At 46.2% G+C, this 22,609-nt stretch overlaps 1 protein-coding gene across 2 annotated transcripts in view; it reads left to right on the plus strand.

Annotated features, from left to right (window-relative positions):
* The window catches only part of uggt2 (UDP-glucose glycoprotein glucosyltransferase 2), a 685,376-nt gene that overhangs the window by 333,513 nt on the left and 329,254 nt on the right, over nucleotides 1-22,609 (plus strand). For both annotated transcript variants that reach the window (XM_067986476.1, XM_067986475.1), the window contains exons 25-27: nucleotides 9,992-10,087; nucleotides 10,183-10,282; nucleotides 22,183-22,262. In XM_067986476.1, the coding sequence (XP_067842577.1) occupies nucleotides 9,992-10,087; nucleotides 10,183-10,282; nucleotides 22,183-22,262 (276 nt within the window). The remainder of the gene's footprint in view (nucleotides 1-9,991; nucleotides 10,088-10,182; nucleotides 10,283-22,182; nucleotides 22,263-22,609) is intronic.

Genomic DNA, 22,609 nt, shown 5'->3' on the forward strand with positions numbered 1-22,609 from the left:
TTTTTCCCCATATCCCTTGATCCCTTTAGCATTAAGAAATATATCTATCTCCTTCTTGAATACATCAAATAACTTGGCCTCCACTGCCTTCTGTGGTAGAGAATTCCACAGGTTCACCACCCTCTGAGTGAAGAAATTTCTCCTCATCTCGGTTCGAAATGGCATACCCCGTATCCTGAGATTGTGATCCCTGGTTCTGGAATCCCCATCCATCGGGAACATCCTCCCTGCATCTAGTATTTCTAGTCCTGTTAGAATTTTATATGTTTCGATGAGAGCACCTCTCATTCTCCTAAACTCTAGTGAATATAGGCCTAGTCGACCCAAACTCTCCTCATGGGCTCTATTTTAGCACCAGCTATCGGGTGCGTTCCTGGCGGGGGGCTCCGAAAATCAGGGAATCCCGGAGCGGGTCGGGAGCCCGACTCCAACCCGCCCACTTCCGGGTTCCCCACAGGTGCGCCAACTTGCGCGGGCAGCCCCCGCATGTGGGACTCCCGCAGGCAATTAAAGCCAGCGGGGTGCCACTCAAGAGTATTTACCTTGCTATTTCAGGTCATTAACAGACCTGATTAAGGGAATATGTCTGGAGGAGTGGGATTTTAGAAACAACTGGGACTGTTTCCCATTCTGGGGGAAACACTCCCAGTTGAAATGGACGTGTTGCAGCTGTCAGCCTGTGGCAGCTGCAAAGGTCCATTTGACAGGTGGGGTGGGGGAGACCCTCACTCATTGCAGGAGGCCACTCTGTCACTTGGGACAAAGTTTGGCCTCCACCACCCTCCTCCTGACAAGAAAATTCACCAACTTGCACACTTACCCCGGGGTCCAGAGACATGTACCTACCTTGCGGACCCCCTCAGATGTACATCTTCCGGATGGGGGCCGCCGTAGCCTCGCCGGCCACGCCGTCCACCTCTGACACGTGGAGCTCCACAACACAGTGCTGTGACACATCCACCTGCACAGCAGGAGGGAGGGCAACCACAGAGAGAGATGCTTCGCAGGGGGCACTACCCTCGCCACAGGGTCCACAGACCGAGGCTCAGCTTCCTGGACCTCTCTGAGCAGCAGTGCACACGGAGGCTCAGAGTCACTTGACATGTCGTCGTGGACATCTGCAGCCTCCTTCATGCCGAGCTGCTCCCGGCTGGCCCGAGCACCATCTTCTTACCTGTCGCTGTCAAAGCCACCGCTGCCCTCAACAACTTCTCCTCCGCATCCTTCCAGAGTGCCACCGGGGACATCGCCGACGTCTCTCAGCCGTCTGCACAAAACAGCCCTGCAAATACACCTACACCCACTCTGCAGTGACACAATGGGTGGCATCAGTTGTGGGACTTCATAGTGATCCTCAGGAAAGGGCATTATTGCACAAACCAGACAAGATTCGCAAAGATGTGGCAGTAGTGGTGCCAATATAATATGTGATGTGAGTTGATCAGAAATTAAATACAAGTAAAAACCATGACAAACCCTCAAACACCCTTGTGCATCCCCTTCATGCTCACGACACGTTTGCCTTACGCTTCCTGCTGCATTCCCTGTGGCTGAAGCACAGGTAGTGGCAGGTTGAGTGAGGCTGACTGTGAAAGAGATGCATGAGAGGGTGAGTATGAGATTGTATGAGGATTGGGTTGAGTGGCAGTGGCGGGATGAGTACTGGCGAGGTGAGTAAGTGCAGGTAAGATGAGGATAAGGTTTGCATGGGCGTGAGGGGTGATGTGACAGAGTAGTGTTGGCAGTGCAGAAGGAGATGTGGGGTGGGGGTGGTGATGTGGCAGACGGAGTGTTGGGGAATGGCTGACCTACTGAGGTCATTGGAGCGCCTCCTGCACTGTATGCAGGTGGGCGATATGTTGGTGGTGCTGGTGACCTCCTCTGCCACCTCGAGCCAGGCCTTCCTGGTGGCAGAGGCAGGCCGCTTCCTCCCGCCCGCCAGGGGGATGATCTCTGTCCTCCCCCTCCTCCTCACCCCATCTAATGATACCTGGAGTGAGGCATCATTAAACCTGGGAGCAGCCTTCCCCCTGGGCTGCTCCATGCTGTATTTTTTCCTATTTGTTGCAGCATCTGTCAGTTGAGGACTGCCCCTTTAAATAGAGCTCCTCCAGCTGACAGATCAGCAGTGGGGAACCGGGAAGACCAGGTAAGTGGATCCAATTAGGCTGCGATCGCGCGCGGGGCAGACTGATTTCGCCGGGCGCGTTACCCCACACCCAAAAGTCCCCGCAGCCCTGGCAATATCGAGCCCCATACGTCAGTCCTGCCATCCTCCTCACAGCTCACATTCCACCCCAGCTTTGTGTCGTTGCAAACTTGGAAATGTTATGTTTAGTTCACTCATCCAAATCATTGATATATATTGTGAATAGCTGGGGCCCAAGCACTGATTCCTGCGGTACCCCACTAGTCGCTGCCTGCCACCCGGAAAAAGACCTGTTTATTCCTAATCTCTGTTTCCTGTATGTCAACAATTCTCAATCCATGCCAGTATATTCCTCCCAATCCCATGTGCTTTAATTTTGCACACTAACTCTTGTGTGGGACCTTATCAAAAGCCTTCTGAAAATCCAAGTACACCATATCCACTGGTTCTCCCCTATCTATCCTACTAGTTACATCCTCAAAAAACTCCACAGTATTATTGTTAAGCATGATTACCCTTTCATAGACCCATACTGTCTTTGTCCAATCCCGTTAATGCCTTCCAAGTGATCTGCTATCACATCTTTTATAATAGAATCTAGCATTTTCCCCACTACTGATGTTAGGCTAACTGGTCTGTAATTCCCTGGCCTTTATTCTCCCTCCTTTTTTAAATAGTGGGGTTACATTTGCCACCGTCCAATCTGTAGGAACTGTTCCAGAGTCTATGGAATTTTGGAAGATGATCACCAATGCATCCACTATTTCCAGGGCCACTTCCTTTAGTACTCTGGGATGTAGATTATCAGGCCCTGGGGATTTGTCAGCCTTTAGCCCCATTAATTTCCCTATCACTTTTTTTTACTAATACTGGTTTCCTTCAGTTCCTCCCTCTCACTAGACCCTTGGTTCCCTTACATTTCCAGGAGGTTATTCGTCTCCTCCTTTGTGAAGACAGAACCAAAGTATGTGTTTAATTGTTCTGCCATTTCTTTGTTCCCCATTAGAATTTCCCCCATTTCTGACTGTAAGGGACCTACATTTGCCTTCACTAATCTTTTTCTCTTGACATATGTATAGAAGCTTTTACAGTCAGTTTTTATGTTCCCTGCTGGTTTACTCTCATATTCTATTTTTCCCCTCTTAATCAATCTCTTTGTCCTCCTTTGCTGAATTCTGAACTGCTCCCAATCCTCAGGCTTGCCGCTTTTTCTGGCAATTTTATATGTCTCCTCTTTGAATCTAACAAGATCCCTAATTTCTTTTGTAAACCACGGTTGAACCACCTTTCCTGTTTTATTTTTGCTCCAGACAGGAATGAATAATTGTTGTAATTCCTGCACACGTTCTTTAAATATTAGCCATTGCCTATCCACCGTCATCCCTTTTAGAAAAGTTCCCCAATCTATCATAGCCAACTCCCACCTCATACTTTCACAATTTCCTTTATTTAGATTCAGGACCCTAGTTTCGGATTCAACTACTTCACTCTCCATCTTAATGAGGAATTCTATCATGTTATGGTCACTCTTCCCTAAGGGACCCCGCACAACAAGATTGTTAATTAATCCTTTCTCATTGCACAATACCCAGTCTAGGATTGCCTGTTCTCTAGTATGTTCATCAACGTATTGGTCTAGAAAACCATCACGTAGATACTCCAGGCATTCCTCCCCCACAGTATTATTGCTAATTTGGTTTAACCAATCTGTATGTCGATTAAAGTCACCCATGATTATAGTTGTACCCTTCTTGCATGCGTCTCTAATTTCCTGTTTAATGCCTTCCCCTACATCTCCACTACCGTTCGGGGGCCTATAGACAACGCCCACCAACCTTTTCTGCCCCTTGGTGTTTCTCAGCTCCACCCATACAGATTCCACATCGTGATTTTCCGAGCCAATATCCTTCCTCACTATTGCATTGATTTCCTCCTTTACTAATAACGCTGCCCCACCTCATTTCCCTTTTTGCCTGTCCTTCCTAAATATTGAATCCCCCTGGATGTTCAGTTCCCATCCTTGATCACCCTGCAGCCATGTCTCCGTAATCGCAACTATATCATAACTCTTAAAATCTATCTGCGCTGTTAATTCATCTGCCTTATTGCGAATGTTCCGCTCATTAAGACAAAATGCCTTTAGACTTGTCTTTTTAAGATTGGTAGTCATCTTAGTTTTATTTTGCATTATGGCCCTATTTGTTTTTCGCCCTTGTTTTCTTTACTATCACCATTACTGCCACATCTTGGCCATTCTTGACTTGCTTCTGTAATAGGGCCCTTTAATGAGGTTCACCATGAACGCGCACACTTGATGTCACCCATTGGGTCACTTTACAGTGGGTATATGTGTAATTGCAGGCCTGTTTTGTGCAGGGAGGGGTGGGGGATGGCTGGTGTGGGTGTTGCTCTATCCAGGTTGTATGAGGACTGGACTCTTCACACTGTCTGATGTTAGGAGAACCGTTCACATATCAGTGACTCACTGGCCTCAGGAGCAGCCAGGTGAGTTGCTGCTCAGCCCATGGGTTCCTCCTGCTCCTGCTTCTCCTCCTCCACCTCCTCCTCCTCATTGTGGGTGGTAGATGTGGATGGGGCCTCCTCAAGCGGCACCCCTATCTGTTGTGCAGGGCACAACACACAACTATAATGCGTCCCACTCTGTCTGGTGCGTATTGAAACGCTCCCCCAGAACGATCAAGGCACCTGAATCGCATCTTGAGCAGCCCTATAGCATGCTCAATTGTAGACCTGGTGGCCATGTGGCTGTCATTATATCGACGCTGTTGCTCGGTGATGTCAGAGTAATGTCAGCACCTCAGGTGTCATGAGCCACGTGTGCGGGGGTATCCCTTGTCCCCGAGGAGCCAGCCCTTAGGGGTGTTTGGTGCATGAAAGAGGAGCAGGATATTGGATTCCCGGAGGATGAAAGAATCGTGGCAGTTACCAGGGAATCTGGCGCACACGTGAAGGAATCTTTTGCGGTGGTCACAAAAGAGCTGGGTGTTGATGGAGTGATAGCCCTTCCTGTTGATGAGCAGTCCTGGCTCGTGTGGAGGTGCTCGTATTGTTATATGGGTGCAATCGATTACACCCTGCACCTGTGGGAAGCCAGCCGCAGCATGGAATCCCACTGCCCTCTCCGTCTGGCTGTGGTCGTCCATGGGGAAGTTGACATAGTGCGAGGTCCTGCAAAACAAATCATCTTATGCACTTGTGTGCAGACGACGGAGAGACCCCGGCAGCACCCTGGAATGATCCGGAGGTGAAGAAGGCAGTGGAGACTTTGACAGTGACAGGTAAGGAGATGCTGCTCAGCCCAGCTGGGAGCAGCTCAGCCCAGCTGGGAGCAGCTCAGCATGAAGGAGGCTGCAGATGTCAGCGACTACTCTGAGCCTCCATATGCACTGCTCCTCAGAGAGGCCCAGGAAGCTGAGCCTCGGTCTGTAGACCCTGTGGAGAGACTAGTGCCTCCTGTGACGTCGCTCTCTCTGTTGTTGCCCTCTGTGCTCTTGTGCAGGTGCCTGTGGCGCAGCACTGTGTTGTGGAGCTCCACGTGGCGGAGGTGGACGCCGTGCCTGGCGAGACTGGTGATGTTGCTAGTCCTCGGATGTAGTGATGAATGCAGCCATGGCCCCCCCGAAGGTGTGAGTTTGAGGGGATCTGCAAAGTAGTTAAATTTGTTTGAACAGCAGACTTTTGAGTGCAAAGTAAGAATTTTGAGTGAAAACACTCTTGCAGCGTAAACTTTGTCTGAAGTGACAGAGTGCCCTGCTGCAATAAATGACATTTTCTCCCCATCTGTCATATATGCATTTGCATCTCTCACTGGCTGCTGGCTGAAACACGTCTGTTGCAACAGGGAGTTTCCCACAGCACGGGAAACACGCTGAGGATGCTTCAAAATCGCACCCCTGCCAAAATGTGGAGAAAATTAAGTACTTCAAGTATTTAAACTATCTCAACTACGTAATGATCATCCCGCCGGCTTTAATTGCCGGCGGGACTTCCGCATTCGGGAGGTGCGCCACACCCAGGCACATCAATGGGGAACCCAGAAGTCTGCGGGTTGGAGCCTGGCTCCGAATCCGAAGGGATTTCCCTGCTTTTCAGAGCGGCCCCACCCCCAACGCACCCGCTACTTCACTGGAAAATCGAGCCCATTAACTCTGTTTCTTTCTCCACAGATGCTGCCTCACTTGCTGAGCTTTTCCAGCATTTTCTGTATAAATGCAGAGTATGTGCGCCAAATGATACCTATCAAATTCACAGCAGCCAAATATTTCCTAATTCATAATATCATAAGAGAAAGTTCGAATGACCTCTAACAAATCAAAGTGAAATAAATACATCAGGGATGCTGTGAAGTCAGATGGATCACTTTATTCATTAGATCTGAAACATTCCTGCACATTTCACTCTGCATCTTTCTAAATTTGAAGTAAATAAAGTAGAGTACTCCAGAATAAAAATGTGCCATTTGGAAAGAACGAGAGTTTGCAAGGCTCATATGATGGCCAACAGTGGAATTAAATACCTTTTATGTCTCAATACTAGTAATGAAGGATGCGGTGGTTTTATTATTGACAAAAGCACAATGAATACTTAAGCAATTTAGGATTTGAAAATTCACTCGCGACCTATGACATAATTGTATCATATTTGATACCCATAGACTTCAGTTTGACATATCCTAAAACCTATTGGGCTTGAGAAAATTTTGAGTTGCAGGAAGTTAAAATGATTTCTTTATCACTCAGGCTAAAGATCAAGCTTTAAATCTAAACTTGACTGACCTTTTGGGAAATTCTGTGTCCCTAGTAGGTGAATATTTCTTGTTATCTAACACGCCATCAAATTGAAAGGCTTTTGATATCTTAGTGGGAGAGCAGACTGACAGAGGCCTATTTTAACCTACAAACCATTTCCCCTGTTGACCAGTGCTGAGTGGAATTGATAGCAGCTATGAAGAAACTTGCAGGCACCCATCCTGCTGGAGAGGACAGTGTGAAAGCAGCAAGATAGCAAAGGTGGCAAAATGTAAAATTGGAGAAAGTGATGTCAAAAATTTCTTATTAATACATGGCCTTTCATTGAGTTTTTTTTGCTTTCTAATGAAGTTTTCTGTTGTGAATTTAACACGGATTCCACATTACGTAATGTTTTCTGGTTCCCCATTTATGCCCTCTTGTTTTCTGTTTCTGAAATATTAATATTTACTAATTATGTGATAGCTTCAGTGTCTGTTCATAGAATCGTACAGCACAGAAGGCGGCCATTCGGCCCATTGTGTCTATGCCGGCTCTTTGAAAGAGCTATTCAATTAGTACCACTCCCCTGCTCTTTCCCCATAGCCCTGCAAATTTCTCTTTTTCAGGTATCTATCCAATTGCCTTTTGAAAGTTACTATTGAATCTGCTTCCACCACCTTTTCAGATAGTGCATTCACCCACTAATGACACAGAGTTTCCCAAAAGGTCAGTCAAGTTTGGATTCAAAACTTGAACTTTAGCCTGAGCGATAGCAACTTGCTGCTTAAAAAAATTCACCTCATTTCCCCCCAGAATTTTTTGCCAATTATCTTAAATCTGTGTCATCTGATTACGGTGGAAATAGTTTCTCCCTATCTACTCGATCAAAACCTCTTATAATTTTGAACACCGCTATTAAATCTCCCCTTAACCTTCTCTGCTCCAATCCCAGCTTCTGTAGTCTCTCCACTTAACTGGATTTTCTCATCCCCAGTACCATTCTGGTAAATCTCCTCTGCACTATCTCCAACGACTTGACATCCTATCTAAAGTGTAGTGGCCAGAATTTTTTTTTTTTTATTCGTTCACGGGATGTGGGCGTCGCTGGCGAGGCCAGCATTTATTGCCCATCCCTAATTGCCCTCGAGAAGGTGGTGGTGAGCCGCCTTCTTGAACCGCTGCAGTCCGTGTGGTGACGGTTCTCCCACAGTGCTGTTAGGAAGGGAGTTCCAGGATTTTGACCCAGCGACAATGAAGGAACGGCGATATATTTCCAAGTCGGGATGGTGTGTGACTTGGAGGGGAACGTGCAGGTGGTGTTGTTCCCATGCGCCTGCTGCCCTTGTCCTTCTAGGTGGTAGAGGTCGCGGGTTTGGGAGGTGCTGTCGAAGAAGCCTTGGCGAGTTGCTGCAGTGCATCCTGTGGATAGTGCACACTGCAGCCACAGTGCGCCGGTGGTGAAGGGAGTGAATGTTTAGGGTGGTGGATGGGGTGCCAATCAAGCGGGCTGCTTTATCTTGGATGGTGTCGAGCTTCTTGAGTGTTGTTGGAGCTGCACTCATCCAGGCAAGTGGAGAGTATTCCATCACACTCCTGACTTGTGCCTTGTAGATGGTGGAAAGGCTTTGGGGAGTCAGGAGGTGAGTCACTCGCCGCAGAATACCCAGCCTCTGACCTGCTCTAGTAGCCACAGTATTTATATGGCTGGTCCAGTTAAGTTTCTGGTCAATGGTGACCCCCAGGATGTTGATGGTGGGGGATTCGGCGATGGTAATGCCGTTGAATGTCAAGGGGAGGTGGTTAGACTCTCTCTTGTTGGAGATGGTCATTGCCTGGCACTTATCTGGCGCAAATGTTACTTGCCACTTATGAGCCCAAGCCTGGATGTTGTCCAGGTCTTGCTGCATGCGGGCTCGGACTGCTTCATTATTTGAGGGGTTGCGAATGGAACTGAACACTGTGCAGTCATCAGCGAACATCCCCATTTCTGACCTTATGATGGAGGGAAAGTCATTGATGAAGCAGCTGAAGATGGTTGGGCCTAGGACACTGCCCTGAGGAACTCCTGCAGCAATGTCCTGGGGCTGAGATGATTGGCCTCCAACAACCACTACCATCTTCCTTTGTGCTAGGTATGACTCCAGCCACTGGAGAGTTTTCCCCCCTGATTCCCATTGACTTCAATTTTACTAGAGCTCCTTGGTGCCACACTCGGTCAAATGCTGCCTTGATGTCAAGGGCAGTCACTCTCACCTCACCTCTGGAATTCAGCTCTTTTGTCCATGTTTGGACCAAGGCTGTAATGAGGTCTGGAGTCGAGTGGTCCTGGCGGAACCCAAACTGAGCATCGGTGAGCAGGTTATTGGTGAGTAAGTGCCGCTTGATAGCACTGTCGACGACACCTTCCATCACTCTGCTGATGATTGAGAGTAGACTGATGGGGCGGTATTGGCCAGATTGGACACAATACTCTAGCTGAGGCCTAACCAGTGATTTATAAAGGTTTACTATAACTTCCTTGCTTTTTTTGATGTTGTGTGATGTCCTCACCTAAACGACTGCTGAGCTATTTATTTACTTTGCCTTACAACTTTGCCATTTAATTAGTGCATAACAGTGTAAAAGCCTGCAAGATTTCCAGCCAATGGATCTAATCACTTAAATGGGTGCCCCAAAACACATAATTTAATAGGTGCAGCCTTAGTCCACTATTGTGTCATAGAACTTCAATTATATATAGGACCCCACAAATTATACTACTTTATGCAGTGGAAATATGGGTAGGGATTTCCATTCCTTACTCAGACCTACAGTGACGTTCAATGGAGATGGGGTGGGCATTTCTTCTGCCTGCACCCCCTCTGCCCCGATATCACCTTTAGAGGCATGGCTGGTGGTATTCTGAGCTTCCCATAAATTCCACCACTTACTATATGGCCAGCAGTAAGTACACTTGGAGAAGGTAGGTGCACTTGTATAAAGGGTTGTATAAGGGTGCCACAAAATGGCCATTGATTCCAGTCATATCAATTACCCTTTGAACTGGAATAAAATTGTACAACAACTGACATTTTTTCCTTCTTTTCCAAAGTGGCAGTGATATACTCATGAAGATAGATGCTCTTTTGTCATCAATGCCCAAAGTGGAATCTCGAAGGGATGTTAAGTTTCTTCAAGATCAGCTGAGGTAATGATAATTTCAACAGCTGAACCTTTTTAAATGAAATTGTATCCCTACTGTTTTATCAACTAAATTGTTAAAATAAAATCTTTATTCTATAGCGTAATAAAGATACAACCCCAAGATGGAGTTTTTTATGATGTGGTGGCCATTCTTGATCCACTAAGCAGGCAGGCACAGAAGATGACCCCATTACTGATGGTGAGAACGTAAACCTTTATTCAATTGCGTACATTGTTCTCCATTTATTTTCTCATAATCTTTCAGGATTGATTTGGAGTGTATATTATTAGAGAAATTATTGATGTGCACTCTGGATCATAGAACAGCTGCTATTTCTAAACCTACTCCTTCTACCCCACCCCACCCCAAAAAAAATGCATGCATGCACACACACGTACGTGGACATATTTGTTATATTTTATCTCCCTGTGAAGTCAGCTTAAGAATTTAAAAGTGTTTTATCAGAGTTTAAACAAGTTCAGCACCTGCCTTCATTTGACAGTGGCTTCCTTTTAGCAATGGTCACACAAAACTGCACATTTGTAAGAAGTAATGTCACTTCAATGTCTTTGTGCAGTTTCACTGAATTTGTTAATAGATTTCCTCTCACCACCCTCTGGATATTTTTTGAAGGGTTGACGTAAGAACCTCTCGATCATTAGGTGTCGGTGCTTGAACACTTAATTGTTAGACTGTTACTAAACTTGATAACGGATTTTCTATCATCTGTCTTAGTTCATTCCAAGAACAGGTGATTTGGAAACTATGTGTAAGTGATCATAAATGCCTACCTATGACTTAAGTAAGTTAAAGCCTCCATTAGACTTTAACCTGACTTATGAGGTACTTTGGTGCGGGAACGGGTAAAACTAACTTGTATGTATAAAATAAATAGTTCACTAAAATAAAATCATTTTGTGCCCAGAAAATATTAAAATGGGGACAGGACGGAAGGGCTCGGTAATGCACTTAGTACCAAGACTGACCATTCAGATCTGTTACCCAGATTTGAATGTAACCAAGGCCAATGGGGAAATTCTCTTTAAATGCAATATATGCAAAATAAGTTTCATCATTGTCAACTATAAACTGAACACAGTTTACTATAGATTAGTGCTAAATGGCAAAATTTTGGAACAGTGTTCTCTCTGACTCTTCATCTTAGTGAGCATCCAAGGTTTCAAGGAAAAATCATGCAACTACAGTAAGTGGAACCCTTTGCATATCTGCACAGCCTTTCTTCTCATAATGTGACTGCTTTTTGAATGATTTGTTCATTCTAATTCCTGTTTTACACATTTCTAGTTCCATAGATGTTACATTAATAAATACTTTGTAAAATTCTTCATCTTTTTGTACTTTCTTCAAAACTCATAAGTAGTCAAGACCAAGTGTAGTCTTCGGGTGAAGCAGGGTTAGAGGACAGGGGGTAATAGGACCAGAGCGAGCCAATGTAATTCACTCTCCATTCTGAAGTCAGATATTCTGTCCTATATATAATACTTTGATTTTATATTTTTACTTGTTGATGTCCCATTATGTTGCACACAAGTAGTCAAGACCAACTGTAGTCTTCAGGTGAAGCAGCATTGGATGGCAAGGGATAATTGGACCATGGTGTGCAGAAGTAATTCAGTCCCCATTCTGCCCTACTGTCATACAGTATACCTTGATTTTATATTATTATTTATAATTAAGTAGTAAAACTTACCACAATTTTGGAACAGCTGTACAGGCTGAGATGCTAGGATGTGCAAAACTGAGGTACTATATTGGCAGCATTGATAAGAGAGTTTAATTACAGCATGACAAGTATACAAGGCCAGTTTCCTTTATAAATATGTACATAGGAAGTTATAATAAGCAAAGATGATGCAAAAAGGTGACAAAAAGTGGCAACAGGAAGTAAGGTGTTGGAAAGGAAGTGTGCGCAGAGATAAGAGGCCATAAGTTCCACAGTGCTATTTGCCCTGGGGGTCACTGGAGCTAGGACGTTGGCCTGCTGGCCCTCTCCAGCGTTGACCCTGGCATTAATCATGTGGTCAGCTAATTTAAATGTCAGTTGGCAATGGCTGAGTACAACTCACATTTAACATGAATACTGCAGCGGAGGAGTTCAAAATTGACAATTGTAGCCTTTAAAAAGCCTAGAATGCCTGAAGGCATGCAGCAGCAAGTTGCGGGAGTAACCGGTAACCAATAAATAGTTTGGAAGACTGAATAGACTGAGATAGCTGAAATAGATAGCTTGTGAGATTTTTTGGCATTTTTAAAGAATGTCTTCAAATTGAGGAACCGGCAGGGGCACTCGGGGAGGGGCATTGGAACGAGGCAAAAGAATAGAGCCCAAAATTTTGATGAGGCCAACCTTCAGACACTGCTGGATGAAATGCAACAAAGCAGAGAAAGACCGCTGAATGCCTCAGAAATGTGTCTCATGTGCCATATGGAGGGAGGTGGCAGTGGTAGTGGTATTGAATATGTCCTCTCTCACCTTCAAATCTGCAGATCTGTATCATAAAAAGTTCAGTGACCTGTTACGGGCAGGTGGGGCAACAGACTGACCACTCACCTTTTTTCCCTTGGGCACCATAGGCACAAACTACCCTCTAAAATGACTAGCTGTACAGTTCACCCTTCACATGCACTATGGTTAAGGGATTCATTAACTCTAACTTAGAACGGGCCAGATTTTGATCAAAAAATAACAGCGTGTGAACAACACACGCCGTTATTAATGCGCAAATCAGCCAGCAACTTGTAGCGAGGAAGAGAAACCCCGTGAATTGCGAATCGCCACAAGTTGCTGGCCGATTTGTGCCGCTCCACCATTAGCTTTGCAGAAATGGCATCTCGGGCTTAACCACCCTGTGATTTTTATGAAGTTGCTGCATTTGCACATTAATGGTCCATCAAATTTACCACAGTAAGCTAAGTCTTGTAATTAACAGCATAAGTACCTTTTTAACAACGTGTTAATTGTTAATGACTGCAAATCAACCTCTCTTTCCCGGAACGCGAATGATTATAAGTCATAGAATTATAGAATGATACAGCACAGAAGGAGGCCATTTGGCCCATCGTGCCTGTGCCAGCTCTTTGAAAGATCTATCCAAATAGTTCCACTCCCCTGCTCTTTCCCTACAGCCCTGCAAATTTTTCCGCTTCAAGTACCTGATTTGACATTGAATTCACTCACTCTAATTCACCCTCATTCTCAGTCCTTCCTCTGTTTATTTCTCAATCCTTAAATCTCATTGGTCAAGGAGATACACTGTCCGGTTGTTGATCAAGTTTCCAGATGCCCCGTTGCCCTCATCAACTCGCACTTCCAACAACTTTGTAGGCAAAAATTTTAAAATCTAAATGTTCAGGAACAAGTCTGGGACACACAGATGCCTCGCTCCAGCAAAATCTGGCCAAATATATTTTTCTAGCTCCTCTAACAGGAATTACTTGCATACAGAAAGTTTAAAGCCCTTCATCCACTTTAAGAGAGTGATGCTATCAGATCACTCAGCTGACATCAACTGTCCTGTGTCACCTGAGGCAGCTTCCTCCCAGGACCCACCTGCCATGAAAAAGGGGCATCCTCAGCCCCATGAGCCTTTTGTACCACCGGAGCACCTCCCGCAATAACTGACCCTTAGGTTGCATCTTAGAAGTGAGTAAAAAGAAAAGGCACATTTGGACACCCAGAGGAAGCTTGGTGGGTGGAAAGAATAGGATGATTTATGTTCACTTTTGAGTTCCTTTTAATAAAGATGTGCTGTTAGTTCATGCTCAGTTATTCATTCATACTCTTTAGATTTACATGGTCTTGTAGTGACAAAGAGGTCTGATGTGATGTTATTTTCTAAAATGCATTCTGGCTTGAAGTATATGTAATTTTTGTGAAGGTGAGGAATAAGGAACAATGGCAATGGTGACAAAGGGAAATTGTTATACAGCTGAAAAGACTTCAATAAGTTGAGTTTTGATGCCCCTTATAGCTATCACTGAGGAGTCTTCTGAGTGACATACCTCCTGCTGCTTCATTTCCACGCTCTTCCAACTCTATAGCATCGAGAGCTACCTCCCCAGGAATCTGCATGTCCGGCCAAGCTACAACTGTGCAGGAGGGCACACGCTTTGCAGCATATTGCAGAGCCCCTCCTGACCTATCAAGGCTTTGAAAGGGTGCTTTAAGACCCCTATAGTTCTCTCTCTGACAATTTGGTAGAAGCATGTGCCTCACTGAAGCACTCAGTAGCTGGTGTTAACAACCGTATAACAATTTCAGCTATATAACAATTTCCCATTGTATGTAAGCAAGGAGTGTGCCATTTTTTTATTCATTCATGGGATGTGGGCATCGCTGGCGAGGCCAGCATTTATTGCCCATCCCTAATTGCCCTTGAGAAGGTGGTGGTGAGCCGCCTTCTTGAACCACTGCAGTCCGTGCGGTGAAGGTTCTCCCACAATGCTGTAAGGAAGGGAGTTCCAGGATTTTGACCCAGCGACGATGAAGGAATGGTGATATATTTCCAAGTTGGGATGGTGTGTGACTTGGAGGGGAACGTGCAGGTGGTGTTGTTCCCATGTGCCTGCTGCTCTTGTCCTTCTAGGTGGTAGAGGTCGCGGGTTTGGGAGGTGCTTTCGAAGAAGCCTTGGCGAGTTGCTGCAGTGCATCCTGTGGATGGTACACACTGCAGCCACTGTGCGCCGGTGGTGAAGGGATTGAATGTTTAGGGTGGTGGATGGGGTGCCAATCAAGCAGGCTGCTTTGTCACCCACATACCATCCGTTCACTTGATTATCGCTCTTAAAGAACTGAGGAAGAGCAGAATTCCTGAGGGAAAATGCATCATGGCAACTTCCAGCAAATCTGGCATTGACATGAAGGATGTGGCCACACACAATCGGCTCTATGCAAGAGCAATCCAGCTAGTCCCGCTCCCCCGCCCTATCCCCGTAGACCTGCAAGTTTTTTCCTATCAAGTACTTATCCAGTTCCCTTTTGAAGGCCATTATTGAATCTGTCTCCATCACCCCCTCGGGCAGTGCATTCCAGATCCTAACCACTCGCTGTGTAAAAAGGTTTTCCCTCATGTCATGATGTGGAGATGCTGGTGATGGACTGGGATTGACAATTGTAAACAATTTTACAACACTAAGTTATAGTCCAACAATTTTATTTTAAAATCCACAAGCTTTCGGAGGCTTCCTCCTTCCTCAGGTGAATGTGGAAATGAAATCCTCGAACCTCTCGCATTTATAAATCAGAGAACAATGCCTGGTGATAACAGATAGTCTTTTCAACTGCCCGTTGCCAAGGCAACCAAAGTGTTCAGACAGATAGGTGTTACCTACAGGGCCACCGGATATACAAACGGCCAGAACTAAAAAAACAGATGATGTGGAGATGCCAATTAAAAAAACAGAGCGAGAGAGGCAGAAACATAGAAACATCCGGAAGGAAAAGACAGCAATTGACCCGTTATATTAAAAACAGATAACATTTGTTCGCTGGTGGGGTAACGTGTAGCGTGACATGAACCCAAGATCCCGGTTGAGGCCGTCCTCATGGGTGCGGAACTTGGCTATCAATTTCTGCTCAACGATTTTGCGTTGTCGAGTGTCTCGAAGGCCGCCTTGGAGAACGCTTACCCGAAGGTCGGTGGCTGAATGTCCTTGACTGCTGAAGTGTTCCCCGACTGGGAGGGAACCCTCCTGTCTGGCGATTGTTGCGCGGTGTCCGTTCATATGTTGTCGCAGCGTTTGCATGGTCTTGCCAATGTACCATGCTCTGGGGCATCCTTTCCTGCAACGTATGAGGTAGACAACGTTGGCCGAGTCACAGGAGTATGAACCATGCACCTGGTGGGTGGTGTCCTCTCGTGTGATGGTGGTATCTGTGTCGATGATCTGGCATGTCTTGCAGAGATTACCGTGGCAGGGTTGTGTGGTGTCGTGGACGCTGTTCTCCTGAAAGCTGGGTAATTTGCTGCGAACGATGGTCTGTTTGAGGTTGGGTGGCTGTTTGAAGGCGAGTAGTGGAGGTGTGGGGATGGCCATAGCGAGGTGTTCGTCGTCATTGATGACATGTTGAAGGCTGCGGAGAACATGGCATAGTTTCTCTGCTCCGGGGAAGTACTGGACGACAAAGGGTACTCTGTTGGTTGCGTCCCGTGTTAGTCTTCTGAGGAGGTCTATGCGATTTTTCGCTGTGGCCCGTTGGAACTGTCGATCGATGAGTCGAGAGTCATATCCCGTTCTTACTAGGGCGTCTTTCAGCGTCTGTAGGTGTCCATCGCGTTCCTCCTCGTCTGAGCAGACGCCATCTCCAGACGCCATCCTACAACTCATCCACTTCATCCTGGATCACAATGTCTTCACCTTCGATAACCAGTTCTTTACCCAAACACACGGAACAGCCATGGGGACCAAATTCGCACCCCAACACGCCAACATTTTCATGCACAAGTTCGAGCAGGACTTCTTCACTGCACAGGACCTCCAACCAATGCTATACACCAGATACATCGACGACATTTTCTTTCTATGGACCCATGGCGAAGAATCACTAAAGAGACTTACACGATAACATTAACAAGTTCCATCCCACCATCAAGCTCACCATGGACTACTCCTCAGAATCAGTTTCTTTCTTGGACACACGAATCTCCATCAAAGACGGGCACCTCAGCACCTCACTCTACCGCAAGCCCACGGACAACCTCACGATGCTCCACTTTTCCAGCTTCCACCCTAACCACGTCAAAGAGGCCATCCCCTATGGACAGGCCCTGCGAATACACAGGGACTGCTCAGACGAGGAGGAACGCGATGGACACCTACAGACGCTGAAAGACGCCCTCATAAGAACGGGATATGACTCTCGACTCATCGATCGACAGTTCCGACGGGCCACAGCGAAAAATCGCATAGACCTCCTCAGAAGACTAACACAGGACGCAACCAACAGAGTACCCTTCATCATCCAGTACTTCCCCGGAGCAGAGAAACTACGCCATGTTCTCCGCAGCCTTCAACATGTCATCAATGACGACGAACACCTCGCTATGGCCATCCCCACACCTCCACTACTCGCCTTTAAGCAGCCACCCAACCTCAAACAGACCATCGTTCACAGCAAATTACCCAGCTTTCAGGAGAACAGCGTCCACGACACCACACAACCCTGCCACGGTAACCTCTGCAAGACATGCCAGATCATCGACACAGATACCACCATCACACGAGAGGACACCACCCACCAGGTGCATGGTTCATACTCCTGTGACTCAGCCAACGTTGTCTACCTCATACGTTGCAGGAAAGGATGCCCCAGAGCATGGTACATTGGCAAGACCATGCAAACGCTGCGACAACATATGAACGGACACCGCGCAACAATCGCCAGACAGGAGGGTTCCCTCCCAGTCGGGGAACACTTCAGCAGTCAAGGACATTCAGCCACCGACCTTCGGGTAAGCATTCTCCAAGGGGGCCTTCGAGACACTCGACAACGCAAAATCGTCGAGCAGAAATTGATAGCCAAGTTCCGCACCCATGAGGACGGCCTCAACCGGGATCTTGGGTTCATGTCACGCTACACGTTACCCCACCAGCGAACAAATGTTATCTGTTTTTAATATAACGGGTCAATTGCTGTCTTTTCCTTCCGGATGTTTCTATGTTTCTGCCTCTCTCGCTCTGTTTTTTTAATTGGCATCTCCACATCATCTGTTTTTTTAGTTCTGGCCGTTTGTATATCCGGTGGCCCTGTAGGTAACACCTATCTGTCTGAACACTTTGGTTGCCTTGGCAACGGGCAGTTGAAAAGACTAATCTGTAATCACCAAGCATTGTTCTCTGATTTATAAATGCGATAGGTTCGAGGATTTCATTTCCACATTCACCTGAGGAAGGAGGAAGCCTCCGAAAGCTTGTGGATTTTAAAATAAAATTGTTGGACTATAACTTGGTGTTGTAAAATTGTTTACAATTCCCTCATGTCACCTTTGGTTCTTTTGCCAATCACCTTAAATCTATATCCTCTGGTTCTTTACCCTTCCGCCGATGGGAACAGTTTCTCTCTATGTTTCTCAGTTCAGACCTTTCATGATTTTGAACACTTCTATCAGATATCCTCGCAACCATCGCTGTTCCAAGGAGAACAACCGCAGCTTCTCCAGTCTATCCACATAACTAAAGCCCCTTATCCCTGGAATCATTCTAGTAAATCTCTTCTGCAACCTCAAAGTGCGGTGCCCAGAACTGGACACAATACTCCAGTTGTGGCTGAACCAGTGTTTTATAAAGGTTCATCATGACTTCCATACTTTTGTACTCTATGGGGCCGATTTCAGATGGCCGAGCGGGTGCGTTGGGGGTGGGGTAGCTTCTAAAATGGCGGAATCCCAGAGCGGGTTCGGAGCGTGGCTCCAACCCGCTGCATTCCGGGTTCCCCGGTGACGTGTTCGGGTGCACACGCAGCTCCCGAATGCGGGACTCCCACCGGCAATTAAAGCCGGCGGGATGCTACTTTACATAGTTATTTAGATAGTTGAGGTACTTGAGAGACCTCATTGAGTGGAGATTTTGGCAGGGGTGCAATTTTGAAGGTTCCTCAGTGTGTTTCCCGTGCTGTGGGAAACACTCCCTGTTGGAGTAGACGTGTTTTAGCCAGCAGCTAGTGGGAGATGCAAAGGATTTTTTTGACAGGTGGGGGGAAAACCTCATGTATTGCATCAGGGCATTCTGTCACTTCATAGGAACATAGGAACAGGAGTAGGCCATTCAGCCCCTCGTGCCTGCTCCGCCAAAGTTTTGACTGCAACACCTTTGTCTTTCCATTCAAAGTGCTTAATTTATTCCCTAAACTCTGCTGTGCAAACACATTTACCTACTCTGTGGACCCCCTCAAAATCACACCAGCAGGATTGGGGGGGGGTCGCCATGGCTGCATTCATCACTTCATCCGAGGATGAGCAACATCACTAACCTAGTCAGGCACGCGGTCCACCTCCGCCACATGGAGCTCCACAACACGGTGCTGCGCCACAGGCACCTGTACAAAATAGTCGTGCAACTACACATACACCCAGTGTAGGGTGACCCAATGGGTGGCATCAAGTGTGGGTGTTCATGGAGAACCTCATGAAAGGGACTTATTATGCAAGCCAGTCAAGAATGGCCAAGACGTGGCAATTGTGGTGATAATAATATTTAATGTGCCATTAACAAAAATCAAATAAAAATAAAAAACATGACAAACCGTCAAACACCCTTGTGCATCCCTTTTGTGCTCACAAAATCTTCGCCTTATGCTTACGAGTACCCCTATGTGGTGCTTCCCCTGTGGCTGCAGCAGAGGTGGTGGCAGGTTGCTCTTGTTCATGCCCTGACCGATTCGATGCTTTGGGCCTATGCCCTCTGGGTTTCAGTGCCCATGAGGGCCCCTCCAAAGACTGCTCACCTGCGCCTGTCCGCTCCATTCTATAATTTTGATTATTTGCTGTAGGAGCAGCATTGGAGGACTGCCCCTTTAAATAGGGCTCCTCCTGCTGACAGCCTGTGATGCGGGTGCGCAGTCCACCCGCTGCGCAGGTTGACGACGGGAAACCCGAAAGCCACAGTAAGAGGTTTCAATTTACCCGCAATTGCGTCGGGCACGGACGGATTTTACTGGGTGGGTTACCCACGCGCCTAGTGCCCCCCCCGCTGCCATCTCGCCTCGCCTTCCTGGTAATATCGGGGCCTATGCCTCTCTTTATAAAGCCCAGGATCCCATATGCTTTTTTAACTGCTTTCTCAACCTGCCCTGCCATCTTCAACGATTTGTGCACATTTACCCCCAAATCTCTCTGTTCCTGTATCCCTTTTAGAGTTGTGCCCTCTAGTTTATATTGCTTCTCCTTGTTCTTCCTGCCGAAATGTATCACTTTTCATTTTTCTGTGTTAAATTTCATCTGCCACGTGTCCACCCATGCCACCAGCCTGCCTATATCCTCTTAAAGTCCATCACTATCCTCCTCACTGTTTGCTACCCTTCCAAGTTTTGTGTAATCTGCAAATTTACAAATTGTGCCCTGTACACCCAAGTCCAGGTCATTAATATATATCAAGAAAAGCAGTGGTCCCAGCACCGACCCCTGGGGAACACCACTGTACACCTCCCTCCAGTCCGAAAAACAACCGTTCACCAGTACTCTCTGTTTCTTGTCCCTTAGCCAATTCTGTATCCATGTTGCTACTGCCCCCTTTATTCCATGGGCCGCAATCTTGATGATAAGCCTAGCATGCGGCACTTTATCAAACGCCTTTTGAAAGTCCATATACACCACATCAACTACATTGCCCTCATCTACCCTCTCTGTTACCTCATCAAAAACTCTATCAGGTTAGTTAAATATGATTTGCCTTTAACAAATCCGTGCTGGCTTTCCCTAATCAATCCACATTTGTCCAAGTGACTGTTAATTCTGTCCCGGATTATCGTTTCTAAAAGTTTCCCCACCACTGAGGTTAAACTGACTGGCCTATAATTGCTGGGTTCATCCTTACACCCTTTATTGAACAAGGGTGTAACATGTGCAGTTCTCCAGTCCTCTGGCACTAACCCGTATCTACGGAAGTTTGGATGATATGGCCAGTACCTCCGCAATTTCCATCCTTACTTCCCTCAGCAACCTAGGATGCATCCCATCTGGACTGGATGACTTATCTGCTTTAAGTACAGCTAGCCCTTCTATTACCTCTTCTTTATCAATTTTTAGCCCATCCAGTATCTCAAATATATCTTCCTTTACTGAGACTCTGGCAGCACCTTCTTCCCTGGTAAAGATAAATGCAAAGTACTCATTTAGTACCTCGGCCATCCCCTCTGCCTCTATGACTAGATCTCCTTTATGGTTCCTAATGGGCACCACTCTTGCTTATAACCCGTTTACTGTTTACATGCCTGTAGAAGACTTTTGGATTCCCGTTTATGTTGGCCGCCGGTCTATTCTCATACTCTCTCTTTGCCCCCCTTATTTCCTTTCTTGCTTCCCCTCTGAACTTTCTGTGTTCTGCCTGGTTCTCACTTGTGTTATCAACCTGACCCCTTTTTTCTGTTTCATCTTACACATTATCTCTTTTGTCATCCAGGGAGCTCTGGCTTTAATTGCCCTACCTTTCTCCCTCATGGGAATGTGCCTAGACTGTACCCGAACCATCTCCTCTTTAAAGGCCGCCCACTGTTCAATTACAGGTTTGCCTGCCAATCTTTGATTCCAATTTACCCGGGCCAGATCTGTTCTCATCCCATTGAAATTGGCCCTCCTCCAGTTGAGCATTTTTACTTTTGAGTGGTCCGTGTTCTTTTCCATAACTATTCTAAACCTTATGATACTATGATCGCTGCTCCCTATATTATTGTTATCCCAGTCTATATTAGGATAGTTGAAATCGCCAGTTATCACTACTCTATAGCTTTTGTACCTCTCTGTAATTTCCCTGCAAATTTGCTCCTCCATATCCTTCCCACTAGTTGATCTTTGCCACAGGTCTTCATGCTATAAATGGCACAGCTTCCCCATTGCCTCTTTGCTAAAGTACAGTTTTCTTACACAGAGGTCCTCATTGAGATCTTCATAAGATCTTGGTGACCTGTTCGTTCGTTGGGGGAACACTATCTTGCAGGGTGCTGCCTCACTCTCCTTCCCTCTGTCCTGTACTGCTCCTCCCCCTCTCCTTCTCCTCTAAAATTGCAAACAAGGGAATGAATATTAGGAATCCCATACTTGGAACTCACAGTTTCTTACTATGGTTGAGAGCAGATATATCCTGGTGGTCACGCAGGCCCTCAGGCTGTCAGTGCCAAGGTCAGCTCCACGCAGCTGCAAGGAAATTATAATGGAAAATGTTGATAGGAAATACATCCAGACGTAAGATTTTTGCTAGCTATGTAGCTGATAGTCCTTTGCAAATTTTAAATAAAATGTCATCAAGTGTGCAACTTTACTTCTATTTCCTGTACATAGTGTGATGAGATGACTCTAACCTGATAAACCATTATGCCTGCCCTAGATGAGCGTCATGTAACATGACAATATTTGTTTTTCATTCAGGTATTGGGTCAGGTGATCAATATGAAGCTGAAAGTGTTCATGAACTGCAGATCCAAACTTTCTGAGATGCCTTTGAAGAGGTGAGAAACAGTTGCAAGTCACTCCTGCCGCTATGTGGAATGTCATTGTGCTAATCCCCAGGGTTCAGTAGTTAATTCATCATGCTCTACTCACAATATTTGCTGGGGTGCTTGTTGACATCAAACACCACAGCAAATAACATAGCACTGAGTCAGTAAATATACTGCGCCTGCTGTAGTTTAATCTTTTACCTTGGTAAGAAAGTTCCTCTGTTCTTAACTGAAGGGAAGACAGAAATAATGAAATGGTCTTGACTCTTGAGCTCTTGTTTGAAAGCTTTGCTGTTAGCGTTCACTTGACAGTTCACAAGGACTTCCTAAGTGGATAAAATGGCAACAATCAGCAT

The sequence above is a fragment of the Heptranchias perlo genome, chromosome 6 (genome assembly GCF_035084215.1).
Source record: "Heptranchias perlo isolate sHepPer1 chromosome 6, sHepPer1.hap1, whole genome shotgun sequence".
Taxonomy (NCBI): domain Eukaryota; kingdom Metazoa; phylum Chordata; class Chondrichthyes; order Hexanchiformes; family Hexanchidae; genus Heptranchias; species Heptranchias perlo.